This window comes from Haemaphysalis longicornis, unplaced genomic scaffold, assembly GCF_048455015.1.
Source record: "Haemaphysalis longicornis isolate Haplotype H1 unplaced genomic scaffold, Haemaphysalis longicornis Haplotype H1 scaffold_7, whole genome shotgun sequence".
Taxonomy (NCBI): domain Eukaryota; kingdom Metazoa; phylum Arthropoda; class Arachnida; order Ixodida; family Ixodidae; genus Haemaphysalis; species Haemaphysalis longicornis.
Window position 1 is genome coordinate 20290649 of NW_027526422.1, and position 25700 is coordinate 20316348.

Genomic DNA, 25700 nt, shown 5'->3' on the forward strand with positions numbered 1-25700 from the left:
TACTCATCGCTTTAACAAAATTCTTGCAGGAGGAGATTGCTAATACATTGCTTTATTTGGTTACATGTACATCCATGCATCGGCGGAAGGCATTTCAGGACCCCTTTAAAACATATTTTTACAACTGCTTTTAGCAGATGTTCTTTTGGCTTTCTTGTAGCCGTCCGTAAAATCCCATGCCAATACTTTTGTCGAGGGTATAGTGCCTTAACGCGACATTGTTCGTAGCCTCGTGTGACTGAGAAGGCGGTGGGAGAGAATTCAAGTAAAAGCCTTGCTCTCGAGCATGGAGGAATGCTCTCGAGCCTCGGCCTCCGCCGCGTTGGCAGCGCCCGAATGCGTATGGAGGCTATGCCCGGGCGCGCGCTGGTTAGAGAGCAATCAGTTTTGGCGCCAAAGGCCAGTGGCATAGAGTTGGCGGCAGCGCTGTTCTGCGACGCCGACGCTGTGGTGGAGCCTCTTTGTGCATCGCTCTCGTAGTGCGTGTAGACAACAGGGAGGATTTTAGGTGCGGAGTACCTTAGGACCGCACAATGTCCGTCCGCGTCCGTGCGCATAGCATTTACGATCGCAAAAAAATCCCACAGGCACCGGCAGGATTCAAGCCTGTGTCTGGTAGACCAGACAGAGTTAGTGTCAGTCGTCTTACCCATTGGGCTACGACCATTTTTTTCGTTTTTACCTTTTTTTCGTACACAATACACGTCACGGATAGCTTAAAAACCGTCGGCCCAACTTCGGCTGACGGAAAAACTTAAAATAAACATCAAACGTACACAGTTCTTCTAGTACAGGTAGCCATTCCAAATCGAGCGTCTGCAACTTGTGCACTTCAAAGAGCAAACTAATACTTTGTGCGAAGTATTTGCTCACAGTGAAGGCGTGAGGGTCAGCGTGGCGCACCGCCATCCTCGATTACCAAATAGCATGCAAGCCTAGAGCCATGATGAGGTCATATGGCACACTATTGTCGCTAGGTGCGCAAAGAAAGCGTATGCCTTCGGGTGAAATGGGCAGGTATATCTCTAAGGTCCTTTGTAACACTTCCCAGAAAAAGATGGCGTCCCAGCACTCCGCGAAAACGTGCTCAACGGTTTCCGGTTTGTTGCACAAAGTGCAAGTTGCAGGACCAGCGACAAACAAGCCTTTCTCCTGTATCCACGTCTTAACGGGAAGTGTACCGGTGTGTAGTTTAAAGAAAAAGGTTTTCGCAGACGCTGGGACGGCCATCTTTTTAACACGAGATAACGCGTCCTGGCCAAGAACAGATCTATACACTGATCGGTAAAGTGGCACAGGTAACAACACATCCCTCAAGTCTTCAGTAAGTGCCTTTCTTGACACAGTTGCTAGGTACTCCAATGAAAATCGTAGTGCTAGAAACCTGAAAGAGTCTACAACCTCCTTCATATAGCCTTTAGTGATACTACAGCTTTCGTTTGCGGACGAGACAATAAACGTTGGCAACGCTTTTGACAGTACACTTTCTAAAAATGTTCGCAGAAAAGGGTCATTCGTATACCGTAAACACAAAAACCAGTTAACAAGCTGGCAAATATAAACGTGACACAACCCAACCCCGCCCTCCTTAACTTGCCGGAAAAGATTGGTTCTATACTTGAACGCTCCCAAACTGAAGACCAAATGAGCACGGCAAACAAACGATGAATTTTCTGAACTTGAACTCACGAACAATGAAGGACTTGCATACGTTCCACATTGTTGGATTGGAAAAAAACAGTTATTGATCCCGCAGTAATACCTGCATGCAGACTTCAGACGTGGCCTACGTCGTCTTCCTGACCCCAACCGCAGCCGGAGCCCTGCTCGCCCTTCACGGCCCGCCGGGCTCCTGCCGAGCCCGTGCCACTATGACCCGCTGGACGGCCTCAATTTGTAGGTCTTGGTTTCCTTGCCGCGTTGCTTCTTCCATCGCCGGCGGTAATCCCTGATATTGACTCCGTTGGGAAATTGATGCAGTCCCAAACTATGTGTTCGAGCGTTGCTACTTCCTTTCGACACACCCTACACTTGTCGTCGGGGTGTGCTTCTGGGTACTGTTGCGAACGGGTGGGCCGACCCGAGCCGAGCTCCGTCGCCTCCGACATACGTGTGGTAGCGTGGTGTGAAGAGCGGCCAGCCGCTGTTGCAGCCGCGAAGAAGTCCAGAAGCCGTAGGCTAACGTAACTGTACTTCATAGCGAGAGATGAGCCGAAGCCAAAGAACAACGCCCCGATGGGCGAGGTAACAGTACAGGACTCGAGCAGAGTGACAGCATTGATTCACTGCTCAAACAGGAATGATCTACAGCGCTTGGGCGGCTCGTATTTATACCCAAAAGTGCAACGGTCAAAACAGCGTTCCCTCTAGATTTGTGCACACGCTACGAACGTCACAGACACACACAACGCTCCTTCCAGAGTTCGTGAGCAGTCGGTATACACCATTTTCCATAAGCAGCCGGGAAAGGAGGAAAATACTCTCAAACCAGTTCTCTCGGCGGCCGACCAGTGTTGCCTGTGCGCGCTGGGCTGTTAACATCGCTCGGCGCGGTATGCTCCGCTGCGTATACAGGGGGTATTTCGCACCGCGTGCTTAGTTTTTGCGGAACTTTCAACCGTTTTAGCCAATGCTGCGATGCCGTTCAAGGCGCAAACGTCACTTGGTCAGCACTGCGCGGTGGTGGGTTATTGAACAACCAGAGAAAGCGAGGAACAGTCGCTGACAGCACGCATGTGCACGACACTGCCTGGAGAAAATCCAGTGCGGTTGCGGCGTGTTTTTGCTGCATCGCTTCCCAACACACACCGAGTTGAGATATTGGTGGATGCCGCTGATAAATCGCAACGACTTTGTACCAACGACCAACTCCAGGGTTTGTTGGGTGCGACGGCAAGCAGGCGGAGCAAAATCCATTTATCACACGCAAAGCTGCGACAGGGAACGGAACCCCCTGAAATGTTAGAAGCAACTTTATCCTTTACCATACAGCATTGATTGATTGATTAATTGATTCATTATGGTGTTTAACGCCCCGACGCTTCTGGGTGATGAGGCGCGCCGTAGTGGAGGGCTCCGGGTTAATTTTGACCACCTGGGTATCTTTCACGAGCGCCGATACAATACAACATTACAATAACTTCTGGTTCCTTGTAGTCAATTTAAAATACCATATTTTGTTTGGTCATTACAGCCGATTGGCATTAAACAATACCCTTTTCATCTCAGGGCCGTACCCAGAAATTTTTTTCGGGGGGGTATTGTTTTTTGTGCTGCCTGGAGAAGATTTCGGGAGGGGTTTGAACCCCCAAACCCCCCCTCTGGGTACGGCCCTGTTTCATCTAATCTAACCTTTAAAATCACGGCGTTTTGTTTACTTTTTTTTTTGAGGCCAACGCATTACACTGCCAAACGATATGAAAGGATAACTTTTTTCATCGCACACTGCTGGTCGATAGCAGGATAAGCAGGCAGCCAAATGTGGAAACGCAGCTCGAGATACGCGTGAACGCTGCATTTGGAAAATAGCTCAACCTGTTCACAACGCGGTCAAAGGAAAAGCTTCTAATCCTTTTGCGTTGCCACGGAATCTAAAGTATTACAATTACAAAACAGTTACTGCTGGTCGCGTAAAGCATTCGCGGTGCAAGCAGCGGTTTCACAAAGGTGGGCTCCGAGCGACAGGCCACATGCGCTGCGCAGAGTTAGGTAAATCATGATCGCGATCATGATCAACCAATATTAACTCGCCCGAACGTCGACCCTTCTGCTCAACCTTCGAATAGTAATTTTGTGCGGTCGTGTTATTTTTCCGCCCAGGTAATTTCGTTTCGTCAGTAACCGTCATAAGTCTAGTTAAGAAAGATTATATTGCATTGCAATGTCAACAGCGTAGCAATCGCCTCGTCGAAAGTCCATCGAGAGCACGGATCACCGTGACCCACATATGCTGTGCGCGCTCCGAATTCGACGTCCGCGCTTCCGTAAACATGACTAATCGGCGAACATAACAAGCACGGTGGCATTGAAAACACGTATTTACTCCCCGATATCGATTTCTATGTCAGTCGGTGCCATACCGGTACGTTTGCATCGCGGAACTGCGGAGCACCACCGGCACCACCACCACACTGCTACTGCTGCTCGCAACAGCCGGGGTCGGAATTCCCACTCTGGCAGCAAATTAGGACCTAAAATCCGCCCGCATATGATGAAAACAAAACAGAACACACACACACAAGCACTGCAACCGCTAACTTAACGCCAAACCACTACGGTTCACTTGGTAATGCACGGGTACCGAGCAGACGCACGGCCTCCGCGATCGGCTGCCGGCGCCGCGCCTTTGCTCCGGCCGTCCCAATCGCCCGGAGAGAGCGTAATTCCGAAGAGGCCGTTTCGCCGTTTTCCGCCGCACCGCGGCGCGCGGAGCCGATGGTTGAAACGAAAGCCGGGTATGCTGCAACGCTTCTCGAAATGGCGTTTCGTCAACTTTCGCGCTTCGTATCGCAATAAAAAGAAAGCATAGCTGATGTTATGGTTGCAAAGCGACTTATTGAACCTGATAATAATGAATTTATTTTACGTACGATTGCAGCTATGCGACTTCTTTAACATGTGCCGCACCCGCCGCGGTGGCTCAGTGGCTAAGGCGTTGCGCTGCTGAGCACGAGGTCGCGGGTTCGATTCCCGGCCGCGGCGGCCGCTTTTCTGATGGAAGCGAAAAGCAAAAACGCCCGTGTGTACGAGATTTCGGCGCACGATAAAGATCCCCAGGTGGTCAAAATTAATCCGGAGCCCTCCACTACGGCGCGCCTCATCGCCTGCGTTGCGTCGGCGCGTTAAACCCCACAATCAATCAATAACATGTGCCGCCTGACGCCTTCGGCACACGGATAATATTCCCTACTACCAATGAAAAATTTCTGGTGCTTAAATAACGTTCGGTTCGCTAAAAGGTGATTATTTTTCAGGTATTTCTTATCCATGCTAACGTACTTTATATAATCTGCATGGTCAATGCAGTTCAGTAGAGCGCGGGGCGCGTTCGCGTCATACGCAAGACGGATGGCTGCGCTCTTATCTGGCCTTCGAATTAATGCCTTTTGGGTGGAAGCACCCATCATATTTTTAGGATTAACACGTTAAAGGAGCATTACGTTGAGCGATAGCCTCAAAGATATGGCAATCTGTTCTACACATGTGCGTTAAGCAAGTTACAGTTTCAATTTCAGTCGCAACAAATAAAACAACTTGAAGTCAGATGCACCCCGATTTCATTGTATTCTTAAACGTATTTCGGTGACGACAGGCAAACCCAATTTTCCATATTTTGGACCCAAGCCTAAAGACATTTAAATTTTCAATTACTGATATCGAAGCCCATCCATGTGTAAAGCAATGATGAGAGGTTTCATGTTTTCTTTGGACATGTACACACTGCAGCTGTTTTCAGATGCCCGTTCTTCCACACGAAAATATGCGAGACTTGTCCGTATGAAAAAAAAGGTGGCGACAACAGTGTTTGCAAAGTAATTTTAGTGTGACAGCGCACAACCTGCATAAAACTCCTCGTAAGATTTTCGGAGTTTTGGGGGGCAACCGAATGCTTGTAATGCTGGTTTCTTTAGATAGTGCCAGTGTGTCTTTCGTTTAGAGAAAACAGCATAAAGAAGGGATAACACCATCGTAAACGGCGGCTAATTGTTAGCTGAGTTGCACGCCGCAAAAAGCGAATATCAATTAAAATCTTCTAAAAAAATGCATGTGTGTAAGAATATAATCAATAGGCTGCATAACAGGTGTTTCTTGGACGAGGTATCAAGCAAAAATATACAAATGTTCAACTTCTAAAAATAACTGGCAAAATCAAACACGGCGCCAATATAAAAATGCAGCCACTGCGCTCGACTCTTGCCCATAACCCAACCTATGCGGAAATAAAAATATAACTGCAGTTCCAACAAGCGAGGACCCGATAATTCTGTAGCCGAGAAGTTTTCGCACCCAAGAATCAGCGCACCTGACTGTACGCACGGAAATGTCCTGCACCGATCAAGCGCAGCAATCACAGCGCGATTAACTCTTCAGTGCTGTTCCTCGAAGCTTCTGAGACAAGCGGACTTCATGACCCGGTAGTTCGGTTTGTCACCTCAACAAAAATAAAGCTGCAACACAGTTACGCGAATTCCGGCCGTGAAAACACGCAGCAACTCGGGCCCCACAAAGCCGGCCAGGGGAGTCGGTGCAAGCTGCCGAACCATCGGCTAACACCGCCACCTCGCGGCGCGTTGCGGAGTTAGCCAAATTACATGCTTTTGCTGGGGGACGCGCCGAATGGGACGGCCGGAGCAACGGCGCGCCGCCGGCAGCCGATCGCGGAGGCCGTGGCCCAGCGCGGAAGTTTCGGCGGTCGCTTCATAGACGGCGCTAGCGTCCGGTCAGAAAAAGCAAATGGCGGCGCCCATCTCTAGCAAGGAAAATGGTGTATACGCCTCGAGCTTCGCGATCGCTGCGCCGCCTGCCGCCGCTTCTCCGCGGTGTTGACGGGATTTGCGCTGCGTGGCTGATAGGGGCTCGTGCCGTGTTTTGGTTCTGTTTCGCTTCTTTTCGCCTTTCCGCGCCCTAAAACTTGTTATGGTGACGTCTATAGGCAAAGAGTACGTTTAGGTCACTTAAAAAGCAGCTGCGTCTTCGTAGAGTACGCGATCGCCTGCAAGAGCTACCCGGGGACACGGTTCTGCGCGCTTCGTCGCCGCTCTTCCGGGCGTCGGCGACGGCAGCAACGTATCACCCCTGTCACCTCCAAAACATCAAGCACAAATGAATTCTACTGTCGCCTCGTTTAGACCTGATACTGGCACAATGAGAGGTTGGCTTTATTTTGCTGCGTGGACAACGAATGCGGCTTCGCTTCGAATATATACGTCGCAGAAAAATATGTTTCGTGGATGTGATTACCCAATCCAGGACAATAACTTATGCCATTTATAAGATATAAATCCTGCGAAAATGTTAAGTATATTCCAAGCCTGTGCGTCGTTAAATATGTGCGCACACACGCCATATAGCAAGAACGAAGGCAAGTTAATGAAAGCACGGAAAAATAAATGCTGTGCAAGTGCGTAATTAAAATAAATGAAAAATGAAAAAAAAAAAACACAGTGCAGCTTCTGACATGCTAAAGACGCTCGTCGAAACTTAAGCCAGGTAGGGTTCACTAGACCAACTATACGCGAAATGCACCGCTATTTCGTGAGATATCGGGGGGGGGGGGGGGGAGAGGGAGGGGAGGGGGACGCTGTGTACAAATGCGGAGCGGAATCAAGCAATGAACGTTTTAGTAATCACACACAAATATCGCGTTCACTTTCCTTTTGTTTTTCTACTTCAACGAACAGCTGATCGTACGGCGGACGCATCTTTGGAAGTACAGGGTAGGCTGTTCAACAAGCGATGAAAGGTGTCGCACATGTGGTATGTGATAAGGCCCTCTGATTTCAGTTTCTGCTTTATTCTGCAGGCTCCCTGTGCCATATGACGATATTTCGAAGAAGGATTAGTCGCGGACGCGGATTATATTCTAAGCCCGTCTCCGTGCTGCTCGCAGAGGATATATGTATAGCAGATGAATGTTTGCGGGCGCTCACCTCAAGAAAAGGCGGCTCTGTCGTGTGCTGATCCCCGAGTATAATTATGCATTGTCCATCGTACTTTTGTTGAATATTCCGGAAATTAACACAGACTGGCTTGTAAATGGTGGTGATCAATATCTGAGGTATATTATTGGCAAACGTAACTGGCGTGCTGTCAGGTATGAGTGCTACCCGCCGCGGTGGCTCAGTGGCTAAGGCGTTGCGCTGCTGAGCACGAGGTCGCGGGTTCGATTCCCGGCCGCGGCGGCCGCTTTTCTGATGGAGGCGAAAAGCAAAAACGCCCGTGTGTACGAGATTTCGGCGCACGTTAAAGATCCCCAGGTGGTCAAAATTAATCCGGAGCCCTCCACTACGGCGCGCCTCATCGCCTGCGTTGCGTCGGCGCGTTAAACCCTACAATCAATCAATCAGGTATGAGTGCTCCGCTGATTGCGAACAAAACCGATTTAAATCGTAGCGTAGCCGTATCATGAACATATGTGGACCCGTTGGTTACGGAGACACTGCTAGTAAATTCAGGTCAGTGTAACTACAATCGGCTCCATCATACGCCGGTTCCGCGACGCTGGCCTGTGACACACACCTGGCGCTTATACAGATCGAATATACCACACTAAGGACGCGCCAGAAACATTTATAGTCTCGTAAACATTGCGAACAGAGTGACTGCTCCACACAAACACTGATTTCAAACGCCCGCAAATGGTAAATCTCTGGCGTGAACGTGCCGCAAAAGCAGCGGCGGCACTGGGGAGCCGGACGCGGACTCCCGCGCCTGCTTTCGAAACGGGCCTCGCCGGGCCGGCAACCGTTGAAGTTTGAAATGCGCCGAAAGCGAAGCGTCTGACCCGGGCTTTGTCGAGACGTGAGAACATGAGTCACCGAAACGGGGGGGGGGGGGGGGGGGGGTGTTTGAAAGGCGCACGTAGTGGCTTCGCCGCACAGCCGAGGAGTGATGAGACGAAGCCCAGCGACGGGCTCAGTAGTAACAGTTTCTCCGCCGGGGGTTCGAGATCCCGATGGATAAGGGTCTTCAACCGTTGTCCGGAGGGATGCTTTCGAAGAGAAGTGCTCGCCAGATGCTCGACTCCAGGCCTGGGCTGTATGGCACCGTGCTGGAGCTTCACCGGGCCGGTCACTAGACGAGTAGTGGCTTTCCAAGAACGTCTCTGGCTTGGTCAGGCAATCAACAGAACAACACACGAAGACACAACCCCATCGCCGGCAAGTGCGATGAAAAATCCACACTGAAGATCTACCAGGCTTTTAGTTGCGAAAAAATACGCTAATAACTAACTGAACTAGTTATATCTTTAGCCCAGCAGTACTTTAGACAAGTGCACAAACTTGAAAGGTGACATTTCGCGTGATTGGAAATGTCCCACACAAAAATAAATGTAATCGTAAAGGGCGAAACCTGCTTCAGGAAAAACAATGAAATTGAGAAAGTCAGGCGTCTACAGGCCCCTTCTCGAGCTGAGAACTGCGACTTGAGCTCTCGTCATTGCCATGAGCTTTCCCATTTTTGTACCGTACCTTAGGTGCCCCCGCTCTTTGAAAGCGACTGCGACCGGTCGAGAGGACATCGGCCTTCTTCCGAGACGTGTCTCGAGCGCGCGGAGAAAACTGCTCTACTTTACACCGCTCGAGCAAGGCGTGAGCTTTCGTTCTCGGCCGCTCCGAGGTCCGCTGAGACCCGGCGCAAAGCGAGCGTGCGGCGCTGCCACTCGGCAGGCGCGCATGAGAGCTCTTGCCGCATTTGTTTGTGACACTGTCGGCAAGCGAACACCGCAGGGTGTTTTCGCTCTCCTTTCCGGCTGTCAAGGCCAATTTAGGCACGGGCGGCCTGGTCTCAGAAGTCGGCTCAACCCCAGACGACACCGGAATGGCTACGAGCTTGGCTGGCCGTTGCTCGACATCGAGTATCTGAGTTGGAGGTGGAACGCTAGCGACTCGCTCCGTTGCGGCGCCGTCACTACGCTTAGATGCACCGTGAACATCGTTCAGTGTCTCGACTGCCGGCTCTGCCCCAGTGTGGCTAGGTTCTGAACTCGCGTCCGGAGAAACACCCTTCGTTTTAACGGACTCGTGTTGCCTCCTTTCGCTAACGTCACGGTTTTGGCTCCAAGCGTCCCCCGGATTTTTCTTCTTGCCTTGGTCGTCGACAGTCTTTCCAGCTGGGCAACCCTTTGGGCCTTGGCGATTTCGTCGAGCATGTTATGGATGCCAAACTAACTAGTCTGTTCGTGTTGGTGGTCTCGGGTATTACGATGGCCGTCTTGTATGCCCGTCGGATAATGACGTCGAGCTTATTTTTCTCGCTCTTCTTCCATCGATGAAACGCTGCCACGTACGTGATGTGGCACAACACGAAGGAGTGCACGAGCCCGGTGAGGTTCTTTTCGCGCATTCCTCCTCTTCTGTTGGACATTCTCCGCAGGAGCCGGGATGGCGTTGGCCGCCTTCCCCGCCAGTCGCGTGATGGTGCATCCGTTGTTACCATGCTCATCAATCAGCATGCCCAGGACGCATATGTTCTTTACCTTTGGGATGCTGTTGCCGTCGCCAGTGAATACCTTGATTTCCTCATGCTCCTTTTTTCTCTTGCACGGCGTCCTTCCCTTGGTCTGTAGATCAGGAGCTCAGACTTGCTGGGTGAGCACCAAAGCCCCGTGCCTGCCAAGCTTTCCTCGACTCTCTCTACTGCTCGCTGTAATGCAGCTTTGACGTGAGCGTCGCTGCCTCCTGTTACCCATAGCGTAATGTCATCGGCATATATCGTATGTCCGATGACTTCTAGCTGACTCAGCTTCTTGGCTACTGTGATCATGACGAAGTTGAAAAGAATCGGTGAGATTACCGACCCTTGGGGGGTGCCTCGGCTACCCACTTCTTTGGCTTCCGTTTCGGTGTCTCCTGCCACGATCTCTGCCATACGTCCCGTTAGGAAGTTCTTGATGTAGTCGTAAGACCTCTGTCCCATATACAAGAAAAAGGTTGCAGAATGTGGCACGTGCGAAAACAGACAAAGCTCGACCCCCCCCTCCACTTGGTTGTTTTTTCGCGCAGCCTCACCGGTTTGGGTTCCCAGTACTCGCGGCCATCCTGGTAGCTGTTCAGGGGAACTCCTAGATAACGCCCTGAAGTGCGTGACCAAGACACATTTTCAAACACCACTGGTGCTGCCACCCACTCCCCACTCCCCATGAATAAACCCCACACACTTCGCCCAATAACAGAACTCTTCGTAACGCGACAAAATTCCTTTGTTGCCATTATTGCTTTGCTGATGCTCTCCTTGTCCTCACAAAATACAGCCACGTCATCCACATATGTTAATAGTCTCACCTCACTCGAGTGGAGACGAAGCCCGCGCAAACAACTATCATTGATTATGCGCAAACAAAAAGGTCCCAAAAAATGCAAAACAACAAGGGAGAGGCCGGGCATTCCTGCCTCAGAGAAGATAAAACGGGAATACTTTTGAATACATGCTTGTTAACAATCAATTTTGTGAAACATTCATGATACGGCATACATACACTCTCCTTCACCACCTCCCCAACATTAGCGTAGTCCAAAACGCCGAACAAGATTTTGTGACCCACTTTATCAAAGGCCTTCTCATAATCAATCTGAAGCATTGCTACTCTTCTACAAAATACATCCCAACACTGTAAAACACTGCGTGCGAAATGAACATTGTTTAGTATGCTTCTACCTTGTATGCCACATGTCTGATGCGGCCCCCTACTAGTGTTATTATTCCTTGTAATCTATTTGCTATAATCTTCATCAGTACTTTGTAGTCTTTGTTGGCTAAGGAGATTGGCCTGTAGCCAGTTAGTTTTGCCCTGTCATCTGACTTTGGAATTAAGACAGTATGCGTTTGTGAAAAAGAAAGCGGCAGAACGCCCGCCTCTTGTAAACCTCTTGTAAAAAATGGCACCCAAGCCGTTCGGGCCAGGAGATTTGCCTCCCTTTAAATTTCCTATGGCTCTCTCTACTTTGCCTAACGTTATGGGTTCTTCTAATGTATTTTAACATCGTCATCTAAGCGTGGCATGAAGCGAAGAAAGTCTTGTTTGAAGTTTTTGATATTGGGAACAGCAGGGCTGAAGAGTGTAGTGTAATGTTGTACGAAAGCATCTTCTATGACCTTTTTATCTCGGGTAAGCTCTCCGCCTACCAGTATTCCATTAATCGTGTTGGCTTTAAAGACGCGTGCCTCATCACTTAACGATCGTTTCGTGGGCGCTTCGCCCGCCAAATAGCGTTCTGCTCTCGCTCGCACGGTCCCCCCCTATATTTTTGCTTCTCTGTTGCTTCCAGCTTGTTCTTCATTGTCCTTATGTCATTCCGGAAAGCGCCAGGTGTTTCGCATTCCAGCCTGAGCCTCTCCTTCAAATTACGCTTCAGGTTACTTTCGGTTTCCTTCTCTTTCCTTCTGAGTACAGTCCCCCTCTCTATGGCGTTAAGCTTACAGTCCTGCTTAAACAATTACCACTTTTCCACTCAACTTATTCCTTCTGCGTTTGTGTGTTTGCAAAAAGCTTCTTTTACGGATTCTATGAAGGTTTCTTCATCCAACAGTCTTATGTTTAACTTCCACAACTCCCAACTAAATTTATTGTACCCTTCCCTCTTTTCTCCCATGGAAAAAGAAACAAAACAGTGATTACTGAAAGAAACGTCACCTACGCAATATTTTTGGCATGTGGAAGCCAGATCGCAAGAAACGTAAACCCTATCTAATCACGCGTGGCTCGCTCCCTGAAAATTCGTAAACCTCAACACAATTTCGTTTCTTGCGCAGTGTGCAACATGGGCAAGTTCACACTCTTCAAGTAATTCACAAAGAATTTGTGCACTTTTATCCGCTCCCCGCCGTGGTCCATTTCTATCCCTTTCCTCGCAAACACAATTGAAATCCCCAAGTTAAATAATCGGTCCTTCCGCTCTCAAGTATTGAGCGAAACTTTCAAAAAAGGCCGCTCTTTCTTGCACAACGTTTGGGGCGTAGACACAAATGGCACGAAATTCACCACCACAATATTCAAAATCGCAAAAAACCTGCCCGTTTCACGCGAAAAAATTCTTTGTATTTCAATACCAAGTTTCTTGCATGTACCCTTTTTTGTACAATGTTTTATTTGTGCTGCATTCCTACCTCCAAATATCCATAAGAAAATGCGCAGAGTTGTGGACCTGATGGTACAAGTTTCTTGCATTGATTTTTTTCGTTTTGTTTTATATGTTTTGTGTGCGCTCCATTCTTGCTTTAAATATAAGAAAGTGTAGAAAGTTGTGAACTTGCTCGTACAACTTTCTTGAATTGATCTTTTTTCTTCAATTTTTATTTGCACTGAATTCTTCCGTTAAAATAACCAATGAAGTGTTTTTGTATAATGATGCTTCTGGCACTTGCAAGGAAAATTTTTCCACAGAATTGTGTTTTGATTTTTGTGCTCAGTCATTTCCCCCATTGCCTGGTCTCAAATAAAATGTTTTCTCAAACCAAAGGCCTTTTTATTGCGAATGCGTGCCACAAACCGGCCGCATTCACGCCTAGTAGCATCACCTCCAGGGGAAAAGGGGGGCCCCGGTAGTAGGGGAGCGGGTTAATGCAGCCGTATTTTATACGCGTAAAATGCGGCTCTAAATATCTCAAGAAACAGATTGTTATAGTCTTTTCAAAGCCCCTTTCTAGACCATAATTATCGAGACGTCTTTATATCATCTAAAATACCGATCGAAAAGTCACATTGACAGACTTATACAGCTCTTGCAAAATCCCACTTTTAGACTGATTTCCGAAGACGTTTTAAAGCGGGTAAATAAGTTGTCTAGAAATAGTAATACCTGTTGGACATTAGACGCGATTTAAGACCTCTCTAAAATGCCGCAAAAGCGTTATTGGATTGTCTGGGATATGTACAAGCCATTTCTTTCGTCCTGAAAAATCCTTATAGTAGGTGTCCTTAATTATAAGCTCTTTTGTGCTACCTTGGTCCCACCGCTCATGCTGTTTCTTTTCTGTCTCGGGCCTTCCGTGAAAAACGCAATGGAGGTTTGATGATTCGATTTTCCAGCGTTCACAGTGCCGACGCTTTAAATCTTGGGACTATTTGTCACCATTTGGCTTTGCGTGCGAGCCCCAATCTCTGTAAGTTTGAGTGAGAGCCTTCTTTGTATTTGTTAAAACATTGTTTTTAACACGTTTTTTTTTTTTTTGCAATCGCAATAATTACACCCACGGCTATTCTTTATTATGAGAACTGTTTTGTTTTTGTTCAAATATCCGCAATGTTTCATTTTTGCTAAAATATGTTCACATGTGAACATATTTTAGCAAAAATGAAACATACATGCAAGTATGCATATGGTACAAGGTTCGATGGCTAGAAAATGTTTTGCCTATGTGAAACCCTCATTGAAGAATTCTTTTAACGTTAGGTCGAGTGGCTGAATCGGGAGCCAGACAGAGTTGTCCAATTTAGGGGCTTTCCTTGTTGTCGTAGCTCGCTCGCTCGACCCTAATAAAGCCACACAGTGTTTCGTCGCCGCGGCGTAACCCAGAGGCTTCGAAATCTGAGCGGTTTGTATAGTCACAAGTGTTTGAAACTCGTCAACCGCTGGCGCTTGTCATACATCTCCCCATTGTTTAGCACAAAGAAAACTGAAGGTACATTTGAGGCAAAATATACGCAACGCAATTAACTGGAAGCGCCGGCGTTCATTTAGTTAGGAACGCTCGTTGGGTTGGTTTTTACGAGCACAAAAAGAACAGAACTCCTGCTGGCACAGTTTTAGGCAGGGGGCACGCGAGCACTGCGAAGGCAGGAAATTTGAAATGTGTTGGGTAGTAGCAGTGACTGGACAACAGCGCTACAGCCCGTTATGGCAAGTCACTGCTCTGCACTTCCGACAGCTTTCACATTGAGTGGAACGGCTTAAATTTTTTTGTTTCGAATTGATGCATCGTTTCAGTTTTTCTCGTCTCTTCTCTTTCACGTTCCCACTTTCTCTGTCCTGGTCTTCAGCCCCATAATGATACAGTCGTTACGGCTTAGGCACATTGCTTAGGCAATTTTTATAAAAATGGCATCAGCCCAGCTGGCGGAATCTGCCATGTGTACATGGTGCGGCTGTACTCTTTTTACCCAGTGTACAAGAAATCTCAACACTGTACTCTTTTTACCCAGTGTACAAGAAATCTCAACAGAAGGGCTGTAACCGTGTGAATTCTTACAACACCCAGTGTTTAATAAAAGGATGCCTCCATCACTAAGAGCGTCGGCATTACTGGTAAAATGCTAAAATGCTGTAACACTGTACAACCTCAGAAGATCAACAAACAAATGGTATGTGCCAAGAAACTCCTTTTGCAGAAATGCATCCCCATGATTTTCGTCATTTTCATTTATTCGCTATCTACATCATCTTCGGGGTAGGCGGACACTGGCATTCCCTCTTCCTCCGGAGGCAGCATGTCGATGGGCAGCTGGTCTCCCCACCGACTGCTTCGAGCCACGCGATACACGTGCCTGCAATAGAACAAGAACAGAGCGACCTGTGCTCGCTAGGGGAAAAAAAAACAAGGTTAGAAAGTGGCATTTGTTGTAGCAGAGATAATAATGCAACCAGGACGGATGTTCCATTTTTTTCCTCCACAGTTTGCACACACCATTAGCAGACGATGAGCAACACAGCAGAAGATGAGCAGATACTCCGATGACGCGATGCGTGCGCTGAAAAGAAATTCTGACTCGGCCCGCACAATGCATGCGTGATGGTTCGCGCAGCCCACGGTAAGCTGCTCTGATAGTACCGGAGGCCACACGGTCCCACGTTCGCTCTAAGCAAGCTTACCACTGTACACCCTTTAATCATGATGCGAACCACAACGAATTAGAGTTAAACCTCGTTTTAATTGGAAGGGCTATAACGAAATAATGGCTATAACGAGCAAATAATTCCCCTTGAAAGTCCCCATAGAAACCAATGTATTTAAAACCTCGTTTTAACGAGGTAAAATTTGCCCATTGCGGGTGTAACGAGCATATTTCGTTTGAAAATAAAATTTTGAGACAATTTTACGGCAGTTTGCAACGCGGATTTGAGACAGTGCACGAGGCGACAACTGTATTTTTAGCAGTTCGAAACTCCCGCCATGCGCACTCTTGTCACAGGCACAAAGCCAGATGCTGCCGCGCTTGTGAAGCCATTCCCACCTTGCTCTCGCTGTGCATGCACATGGCACGCACGGCCGCGGCGCGCTGTCCTGAAACTGTCGTGCCTTGCCGACACACACCGCGGGAGCCGCGTTGTTGAAGTTGTGTGCTTGTTTCCTTCCTTTTTTAGATGCAGAGCATCTGATTCACTCGCCTTGTCTCTCTAGCGTCGTCGTCGTCGGCGTTGTCCGCCTCTCCCCCATTCTTCTCGCCGCGCCAGCTGCGCTCTCCTCTCCGACAGCGAACACTCTCTCGCGAGGGGCATTGGATTGGCTTGGCTTGGATTGGATTAAAGTGGATTGTGTTCGACTGTGTTGCGTCATAGCTGCGGCACGTTGCGTCATAGCCGCAGCAGACGCGCTGGGGCCGGCGCATGTGCAGTACTCTCTCTTCCGCGGTTTTCTCTCCTTCGGGCGCGCTGCGCATATAACCGGTGTGCCGTTCTCTGGCGAAGCAACATCCACGCTTGGCTCAAACACCAGAGTCCACGCCGCTTTACAAGTACGCCAACGTCGTCATCGACTGGGACCGGCTTACGCAGTCCCCTCAACGTTATGCGCGCTATAAAACGCGGTCCCTTCGCCGCTCCGCCTATGAGTCGCATCTACACAGGGGTTCCCGCGAGGGGAGGTGGGAGATTTTTTTTTTAACTGCTCCAGCCAGATCTTTTATCATGCTGCGTGCGTGTTCGAGCAGCATGAGTGCGCCAGGCGGTAAGCGAAAGATGCTAGGCGTGCAGGTGGGTGTGATAAAAGCCGTCATATCGGCACGAAGCTGAAAGAGCCATCGTGTGTATCGGAAAGATGTATCAACATCCAATTACGAACTTCTTTGCATCTAAATGTGTTTGACCTACGTGTTACGTATTTTGAACTTACATATTTTATGTATTTTGAAAAGGCTAGGACTGTTAGGCGCGTAGTTTGTAAGATCTCACACAGCCTGGACAGCCCTCTCGTTTCCCTCAAGCTCCTCGTGTCCTGATGCCATAGAACTGATTCGGTGTTTTTGGCCCTAGTTTTTTAAGGCGTTTGTGAACTCTTCCATTTATGATATTTTGCATAGCCTGAGCTTCCAAGAATCGCTATACAAGGTTTAACCGTATTCCGCAGCTGTGAAAATTTGCGAAGCCGAGTAGGCTTTGGAGATTTCTCTAAAAAATGAATGGCTTCTTGCCATATGTTCGTGTTGAAGAAGAGACTGAATTTGTCACAGAGACAGAGTGAAATGGCTCCAAACAACAAAAATGAGAGTGACAGAGATGACAATGAAATCTACGCAGAGTTCGTGCCTGGAAATGCCCAAACACCGAAAACCCACCACTTGTGCCTCTGCAGTTCTCATTCGGTTCAGTGCCTGGGAAACGTATTTTCCGGATTTGAATGAAACGACAAAATCCCCACTAAATCAAACAAATTCGGGAAGCTGTGCAAATTTCTTTCCAAAGCCCAACCACAGAGCCGTTTCGCTGAGTGAAATGCGCTTTCCAGGAAGATGATACCAAGCACTTCCTGTTTCGGCGAGAAAATCAGGCGCAGCCCACCTGCCGTGCTTTGTTTTGGTGAAAACGAACTCCTTGAGGCTCGCGTCTGCGCAGCACAGGCGGCAGATGACGTGCCGCTTTCGGCACAGCACTGGTCGGATGATGCGGGCCCACTCTCTTTCCTCTGCAAGGCACCCAAAAATGCACTGTTCAGTGGCTGCATCCGAGTTTGCTTGAGAAATCATCAATTCACTGAAGTTCCGTGCTTGCACGAATTCAACGGAGCTTGGTTCAGCGATATTCTACTTCAGAAGTCACCTCACTGACAAGCTTAGACCATGTCTTTTCACTTCACCAGTAAGCTAAAGCAAGTCTTTTCCAAGTTTTCAACCTCAGTATGAACGTGGAGCAAAGCTGTGCAGGCAAGCAAGGTTTTGAGTAAGCCCTCTCGGAAATGTGGGAATGGCAGCAGAGATTTACGAGAGAGCAGTGCCAGAGAAAGTTCACACCTGAAGCACAAGCCTGGCCCGTAAGGTGTGCAGTAATGAGGAAATTGAAAATTAACTCACACTTTCTAAAGTAGGTCCTTCAATGTAGGCAACCATTTCAACTTTTCGTGCTATGTTCTCACCCAAAATAGAACAGCCATAATGCAGAAATTCTGTGACCCCGCAGCTTGGCAGCAAAATGCTTTAACCACTGCGTCATTGCGCTTACTGTAAAGTTCCGAAAAACCCCCACCCAATAATACGAAGATATGGAGTGAAAAATAAGGGATGGGCGATCTTTCGGTTTAGGTGTGAAAAACTACAAAAAAGTGACCGCACCGCCAACAAAAACTGCGGAGACATGAAGAAAAAATACGAGATGGGCGAACTTTCGGGTCAAGTGCGGAAAGGGCAAATAAGTGACCGCATCAACATATGAATAGAGGATTCGCACTTATTTTTTGTTCACTTATCGGCGCTGAAGTCATTGGTTGTAGAGGGTGGGCGATGTTTAGGGTTGTGTTGGGTTTCTTCCTTCGTCGTCATTTTCAAGTAGCTCTTTTACAATCATGAAGGATGTTTAGGGTCTTTTAGTAAATTGAATATTTCCCCCCTAAAGGGAGGTGGGCGATGCTTCGGGAGTGGGTGTTCTCTCGGAACTTTACGGTAGCTGAGAAGTGGGCCGTACAAAGCACATAACTTGTTGTTCTGTAAACTACAACACGATATCAGGTTTTTTTTGTACTGCACTGCCCTACAAATAATTTGCACCAGAAAGACCACACGTTAAAAAGTTCTGTGGCTGCCAATATTGAATATGAAACAGTTGATTACAGCATTACACCATGCAATCCTCTCAACTGCTGAGGCAGGCCACTTTCCCTGTTTTGACTACTTGGGTTGCCTTAGTATTGAGCATGCATTTCATACTTTGGTCCCACCGACTGCACAGTCTCTGAGGATAGAAACTAAAAGCACAAGCTCGTTATTAGTACGGTTAAACCTCGACAAAACGAAGTTGACCAAAATTTGCATTTTTTCGTTACATCCAGGTTTTCATACATGGAGGTTTCGAGCTCGCACGAATGAAACAGAAACTAAACCAAAATGCTTGACGTCAGTGACGCTGAACTCGCTCTTCAAGGATTTATTTCACTGAAAAACTGTGTGATTTCTGCCTTTTCTACCGTATTCACAAACGTATAACTTAAGTATGACTTTTGCATTTTGATATTTTTAAGGTGCTTGATGCGTTTCAAGAATCGAACTTATGCTGAAAGGGCGCCTTTTTGTGAACCCGATGCTCTTTTCCACACTCAAAATTGCTGAGGGGATGCTAGCTGGGACACTGTATGGTACGGGGACGTTACCCTTCCTTGTCAGCAGAGACGGCATTTAAAATAGCGAGCTTGTCTTGATAAGACAAAACTTTTCGTTTTCTGGCAGCCAAACTCACCACCGACGAACTGCAACCACAAATAGCAGTGGAGACACGCGACTGCACCCCAACAGGCAGGCCAAGGACCAAACCGATACCACACTCACAAGTGGAAATGCACGGGAGATTGCGGTGCGGGCGAAATTCTCTAAATTAGTACATTTACCCAACCTATTTTTCAGAAAATGTGCAAAAAACATTGACTCATGGGCGTAGCGAATTCGTTACATCAAGGCTAACGGTCGCAACGCCTTCATTACATAGAGGTCGCAAACACACGGCCTTCAATGGCACCGGCAATTGGGAATCGAAAAACTTCGTTAAACCCAGGAATTCAATACACAGAGGTTCTTTACATCCAGGTTTAACTGTACTGGAGTTCTTTAGCTGCATAGCTACTGTGGCATACACTAATAACAAGCAGTTCAGAGCAGATCCAAATGCGCAGCAAAGGCACCAAGATAATCTCGTCGAGTGCTTTCAAGAGAGAGGTGGAGGGAGAGTCAGGTTGCTTGCAGTACAAGACATCTTAGTGCTTACCCTTTGGTCCTTATCTCTGGCAGCTGCCATTATGCCCTGCTGCCAGACGATGATAGGGCCAGCCAAATACCAAAAGTGAGGATGTACAGTCGCGCTCACTATGACCTACACCGCTCATTAGTATCCAGACGATTATATCATCAAAACAATGACTATGGGCATATACTTTAGGATAAGGCTTGATTCATTAGGACGTTGTTCTCCTAATGCGCACTTGGTCGTTAACCCAGGGTGCCAGACAAAGGTCATATAAAGCTGTGAATACTAATGAGCGGTGTAGGTCATAGTGAGCGCGACTGTACATGATTTTAAAGCAACTGATCTGCCGGATTTCTAACGGGCTACGTGTTCGACTTCATCATTTTAGGGGCTATAGAGGCCTATCTGGGAATGAGCAGGTCGACCATCTGGCTGTGCATTCTCACACTTAATTTCATACTGCTCATGATGATTTCGTGTAGCAAACGATGAAACAAGCACTCACTGGGAATGTCTCCAGCCTTCTGCAGCACCACATACGAGTACCTTGCCACAGCTCCGCGCCTCTTCTGCAGGGGAAACGAAAAGACATAACACCTGAGCCAAATTGGGTGCAGCTGGGGCAGACAGGATGACGTCAAGAAAAATGAGAGCACGCTAACTTTACTAGCTCAAAATCTGGCCTTTGCAATGCTGCACCAGCTTCCTGCCCCGATTCGTGTACTGTGCAGCAACAGTGTTTAAAAAACATGGCAAACCCTTCGAACTGCAAAGCTACTATGTACTTTCAAATTATAACTTTGCTCAGTGTTTTCTAGGACTACTGGTCCTGGCTAAACAAACACTCATTTGGAGCAGTACTTGTATTGGCTATTCACACCACTAATTAAAAAAGATGGTGCAATGAAAGCTTCCAGGCTTAACAGGACCAAAAAATTGCCCGAAAAAGCATTTTTGTAGGTATCTTTTCTCTTGATTTGCGCAGTTCTTTTTCTGAAAATTTAGTACTTAGAACAGTACCAGGTACTCATAAAAGCCATAAAGGCAAGATTTTAACAAAAAATAACAATTTTTCCATAATTCCCCACTTCTTCGCCGTGAGTGGTATTGCAGTGATAGAAAATTCTTATTTCTTATGATAGCTAGGAAGATTATTTCTTTTACACTGTGAAGCTGAATGTTTAAATCATGCAATAAGGGAAGCAAACATTGCATTTTGTGTTTCAGTAGTTGTTTAGTTAGCATTATTTTTAACTGGTAAGCAGGAGTACTTCAAACCTATAAGGAAGAATTGATGTAAACTTGTATGTGATTGCAAAAAAAAAAAAAAAAAACTGCTTCCCACATTTAATTTTTCACATGCTGTGGTATCTATCTATTCATGCCTTGCTGGTAATTTTTTGTTGCATAGTTGTTCAGAACAATCAAGGAAGATTTTGAATTGACTCAGAAGCTAATTACCTCACATCAAAACTAATTGGATAATTAAAATCAGCTAAAAAACTGAATAAACCCGTGAACTTTCATCAAAATTGGTGGGAAAGCAACAAAAAATGTTTCTAAAACCAGTGTTTCTAAAACAAGGGATCCTGGCAAACACCCTGTGTTTCTCCTCTCATGAGGTGAGGTAAGACAGGAAGAAAACAACGCAAGACTGTCTCACTTAGAGCGCATTCTACATGCAAAAACTACAGAATTACAGTAGACTCTTGTTAAAGGGAAGGTGAAGCGGTTTTAGAATTAAAAAAAAAGTTGACTAGCAACAAGTACACATTGAATAGTTCATATGTACGAAATATTTTCGCAATACATGCAATAGAAGCGGCGCAATGAGCAAACAAAAGTTGCCCGATGCCCCGCCCCCCTCTCGCCGCGCGATGCCGGAAGACCGAAGAGCACGGGCGAAAACCGGCTGAAAAACGTCATACCTGGACTTCCGGACGGATTGGCCGTCTCGGCCATGCTCTTTACGCCGTGTTTTCTTGGGAATGATACTTCTTGTTGTTGTGGTTGATAGCACTCATTTGTGCAATTTTGGTGTTCAAAAAGTATGCACGAACGCCAAACGAGGCATACGTTATCATGCCGTATTCCTAAGCAGAATAATGCCACGCCGAGATGCTTGATAACATACGGAAGCGACAGCCGAGGTGGCTGTGCTTGATGACAGAGAGTATACTACACTACGTTAAATACTTTGTAAACCGCTCCAATGCGTTTTTTTTTTTTTTTTTGATGTGACGGACGTGAATGTTCACATTAGATTCTAGATTTAGGAAGGATGGGGAATACTGCTGTACTTTGGCCGGGGATGTTTCGTTCCATTCCAGAAACCAAGTCACATTTGTTCAGGAAATACTTGTTTCGTTAAACGCGCCGGTTTTCTTTCCCTATGGGCTCAGGACAGTGTACAAAAAAACAATTTTTTGGCGAAACTAAAACAAGGGGCGAATCCTGATAGAAGTTCTCTCCCGGCTAAGAGGTAAACAGTATTCCTACAAAGTAAAAAAACCAAGACAACCAGATTACTTATTTTGCAAGTATACATGTCACGATAAAGTGATGTTTGTCTGGAATTAAAAAAAAAAACACAACTTCGAACCACCACCGTGCCATAATTTGTGTTGACTGCGGGGGCCTAATTTTTTGCCCAAGATTCCGTGTGGCTGCATATTATAACGTGGCAAGCACTTGTTGTCACTGAACCTCAAGTGTGCTCCAGTGATAGTCGGTGATATATATAATGATGATACTAAAAAAAATTAGGAGCAAAGAGTAAATATACGGCCTCTGTCCGACTAGCGCGATAAATGCTTAAATCTAGAAATGCTGAAACAGGCCAACGATTCATTATCACAAACGTTTGGTGATTGTTACCTAAAGTAACGTAACTACAACGTAACTGCCTTGTCCGACTGGTCTGTTAATTATAACGAGGTGGCCGTAATATTGTAGCAGAATGCGCAACGCACAAGCGAAAATCAAGCCCTACTACAGCCAATAATGCTGAGCAGGCACTAGTATGCTGCAGTGTTTTCAGAATAAATGCATGTGAAGCAGTAAGACGCCACTCATCGAAGTGCAGCTAGCAATCGCGGAGGCGCCGTAGCGCCGCTGCCGAAATGGCGCGCGCGTGTGGGTCTGTGTACGGGGATGAGTAACGGGGCTGGGGTGGGCGACAACGAACAAAGGAAATGCGGAAGCAGAGTCTGCTTGTTGGTTTATGCGTGTACCGGCTAGATGTGTCTCGCATATACGTTTACAGCGCATGAACGCTATTTTTTCGCGCAGTGCACGTATGTGTTTTTCGCTGGTAGATTGTTTATAAAACGCCCATTGCGGTATAAATATATATACCGCCCATTGCGGTATAAATGGTTTTGTGTATAATAAGAAACAGATAAGGCAGTACCTAATATTAACATAAGGTATAAAATCCCCCTATGCTGGTTGCCTAATTCAAAAATATTTTGATGGAACCCACTAGTCACAGTCACCGCTTTGGGGTTCTCTGTCGTGTAAAGCAAATTTAAGCTCCAAGATAATTGAACCAACAGCACGGGAAATTATAAAACAAACTTCCAGTTATGTGCGAAAATTAAACTGCCAGCTAAATTGCCGCAAAGGCAACCGTGCGATCGTTCGCAATGCTTCCAACAACCCGCGCGGCCGAAGGGTGTCCTCCTTTGACGTCATGACGGGCGCAACCAATCAGGGGCGTCAAAAGACGAAAAGCGTGCGTCTTTCAATCGTGGCCACGCTTTTTGCAAGATAAATGCCACTCGGACTCATGTACGATAAATTTCAATGTGATATTCGGAATCAGCGCGCAAGAAACTATATAACTGTTAATCTAACTCAATTTTTTTGGAAAGCGCTTCAGCTTCCCTTTAAGACGAATTTCGTGGTTAAGATGATGCTTTGGAAAAACCAATGGCTAAACAATTACAGCAACAAGCAAAACAAGCATGATGGATGGTCCAGCCTACTTCACTAAAGTGTTAGCGTGACCAGAGCAGTCTGCACTTTGGTTTTTATTCCAACTTGAAGCATGTGTGATGCAGCCCATGTTTTCAGGGTGCCTACAGGCAGACGTGACGTGGCAAGCCAACTGATTCTCCGTGCTAGTGAATAAAATATAGGCCATTTGGGTCCGCCATTTGGGTCATGGAGGATAATGTGTCATGAAATGCGAGCAAAATTTGTCTGCATGTGTCAGGAATGAGTTCGTCATTAGCCATAATATTCGAAGTCTTGAGCGACTCCTTGGAAATACGAAAAATAGCCTTAAATTTTTCTCCTGTTAGGGGTAACTTTATGACGAGTAGAATCCCTTGCCATGTCTAAATGTGGCTCAAAACAAACCAACCTTGAATATTGGCGAAATTAATTTTTACTATCTTTTATTTTTGACAAAAATTAACACTGACACCGAAAATTAAAGTTTTTAAAACAAAGGCATTTTTGGCTCCCACTCACAATGAAATGAGGGCAAAAGGGCAAGGGCAAACGAGGGCAAGAGTAGCCGTGTCATTGAAGCAGACATGATGCAATGAGGGGAAATGCAGTGCAATATCCTCGCGGCAGCCAAACAGGCCAAAGGGGTGGTTACGAACCGGTGTGAACAGGGGCTCCTCGTAGCGTGCCTCAAATGTGCACGGGATCCCCAGGGCCTGCACGTCCCTCGGGCATTCAAGGTCATGTGGACACTGGGCAGATTGCGGGGACAAAAGAGCTGGAAAGAGGCACTCACAGAAGCGGAAAGCAAGAAGGTATCTAGAACAGGCTTCCTTCTGCGCCACTTTTGTGTGGCCTAATCAAAGACAAACAATTCCTATCAGTAGGGCTGTTTGGCAGCAATTTTTGGCACACGAGCAGTTATAAAAAGTCAAAAGTTGAGGGCAAGGGTTCTTAAAGGAGTACTGACACGAGAATTTTATGTCCCACTTTTATTGCTTTTATCGATGCTCAATTGTCTGGCGAACCCGAAACACCACTTTAAATACTTCACCATGCGATAATTAATTACATTGAACGGCCTGAAAATCGTTTGTTGCAAATTCCCATGCTTTCAACCCGAAAGGCGCATATGACAAAATCCCATCATGACCTCACCGCTTTGTGCGGACGTCAAAACACCGCGGAGGCCGGTGGGGGCATTGTTTCGACCGCGCCGCCGCCGGAGCTCAACGGCTGAGCTGCCTGAAGGTGTTAGGCCGACCATTGCGGTGGAAATTCGATGACCGCTATAAAAAAAAAGTCCTGATGGCGACTTCTATTGTGCTTCCGGGCTATATTATTGGTTCCTTTCTCGTGTGCGGAACTTTATTTTTGCAAACAGAGCCTTTCTGGGCAGCGGTCATGCCTGTAGCTCTGGCTATGTGTACCCGTTTGTGAATGCACCAGCGCCGGCTCTCCGCTTGCGGGGCTGCATGCATGAAGTGACGTCACAAGTTTTTGACTTACAGACTTCTGACTTACAGACCGCTTACAGACTTCTTTTGGCTACCTCGTGATGATGTCACACTGATACCCATTTGCTGAGCGCTGCTCCGTGTGCTGTTTCGTTGGCGCGATAAACGAGATCCAATTAAAGTATGTTCTTCGCGTCGGAGGCTGCTTATATTTCAGCCAGGATATTCTTTTGAGCAAAGGAAGCGAACTGTGCCATAATATTAACGCCTAAAATTTGAGTCAGTACCCCTTTAAATCAGAAGACTCGTGTACTCTTTCTCTTCCATATTCTGTTTCTTGCATCATTGATAAATGATGGCCCTGTGGAAGCACCCATCGAGCAGAGTCAAAATCTGTAGAAAAATTGCCCTGGGGATGGCTTTGGCCCAAACAATTTGCCAACAAAAGAGCTGATGATTTTATTGCTGG

General features: G+C 47.0%; 1 protein-coding gene across 1 annotated transcript in view; it reads right to left on the reverse strand.

Moving 5' to 3' along the window:
• Window positions 1-15059: 15059 nt before the first annotated feature.
• LOC144144691 (ribosome assembly protein METTL17, mitochondrial) overlaps window positions 15060-25700 on the reverse strand; it is a 36916-nt gene continuing 26275 nt past the window's right edge. Inside the window, exons 11-14 of the mRNA XM_077676222.1 lie at window positions 24434-24526; window positions 20323-20386; window positions 17433-17556; window positions 15060-15202 (exon numbers count right to left, since the gene is read on the reverse strand). Coding sequence (XP_077532348.1) covers window positions 15079-15202; window positions 17433-17556; window positions 20323-20386; window positions 24434-24526 — 405 coding nt within the window. The 3' untranslated portion in view covers window positions 15060-15078. The remainder of the gene's footprint in view (window positions 15203-17432; window positions 17557-20322; window positions 20387-24433; window positions 24527-25700) is intronic.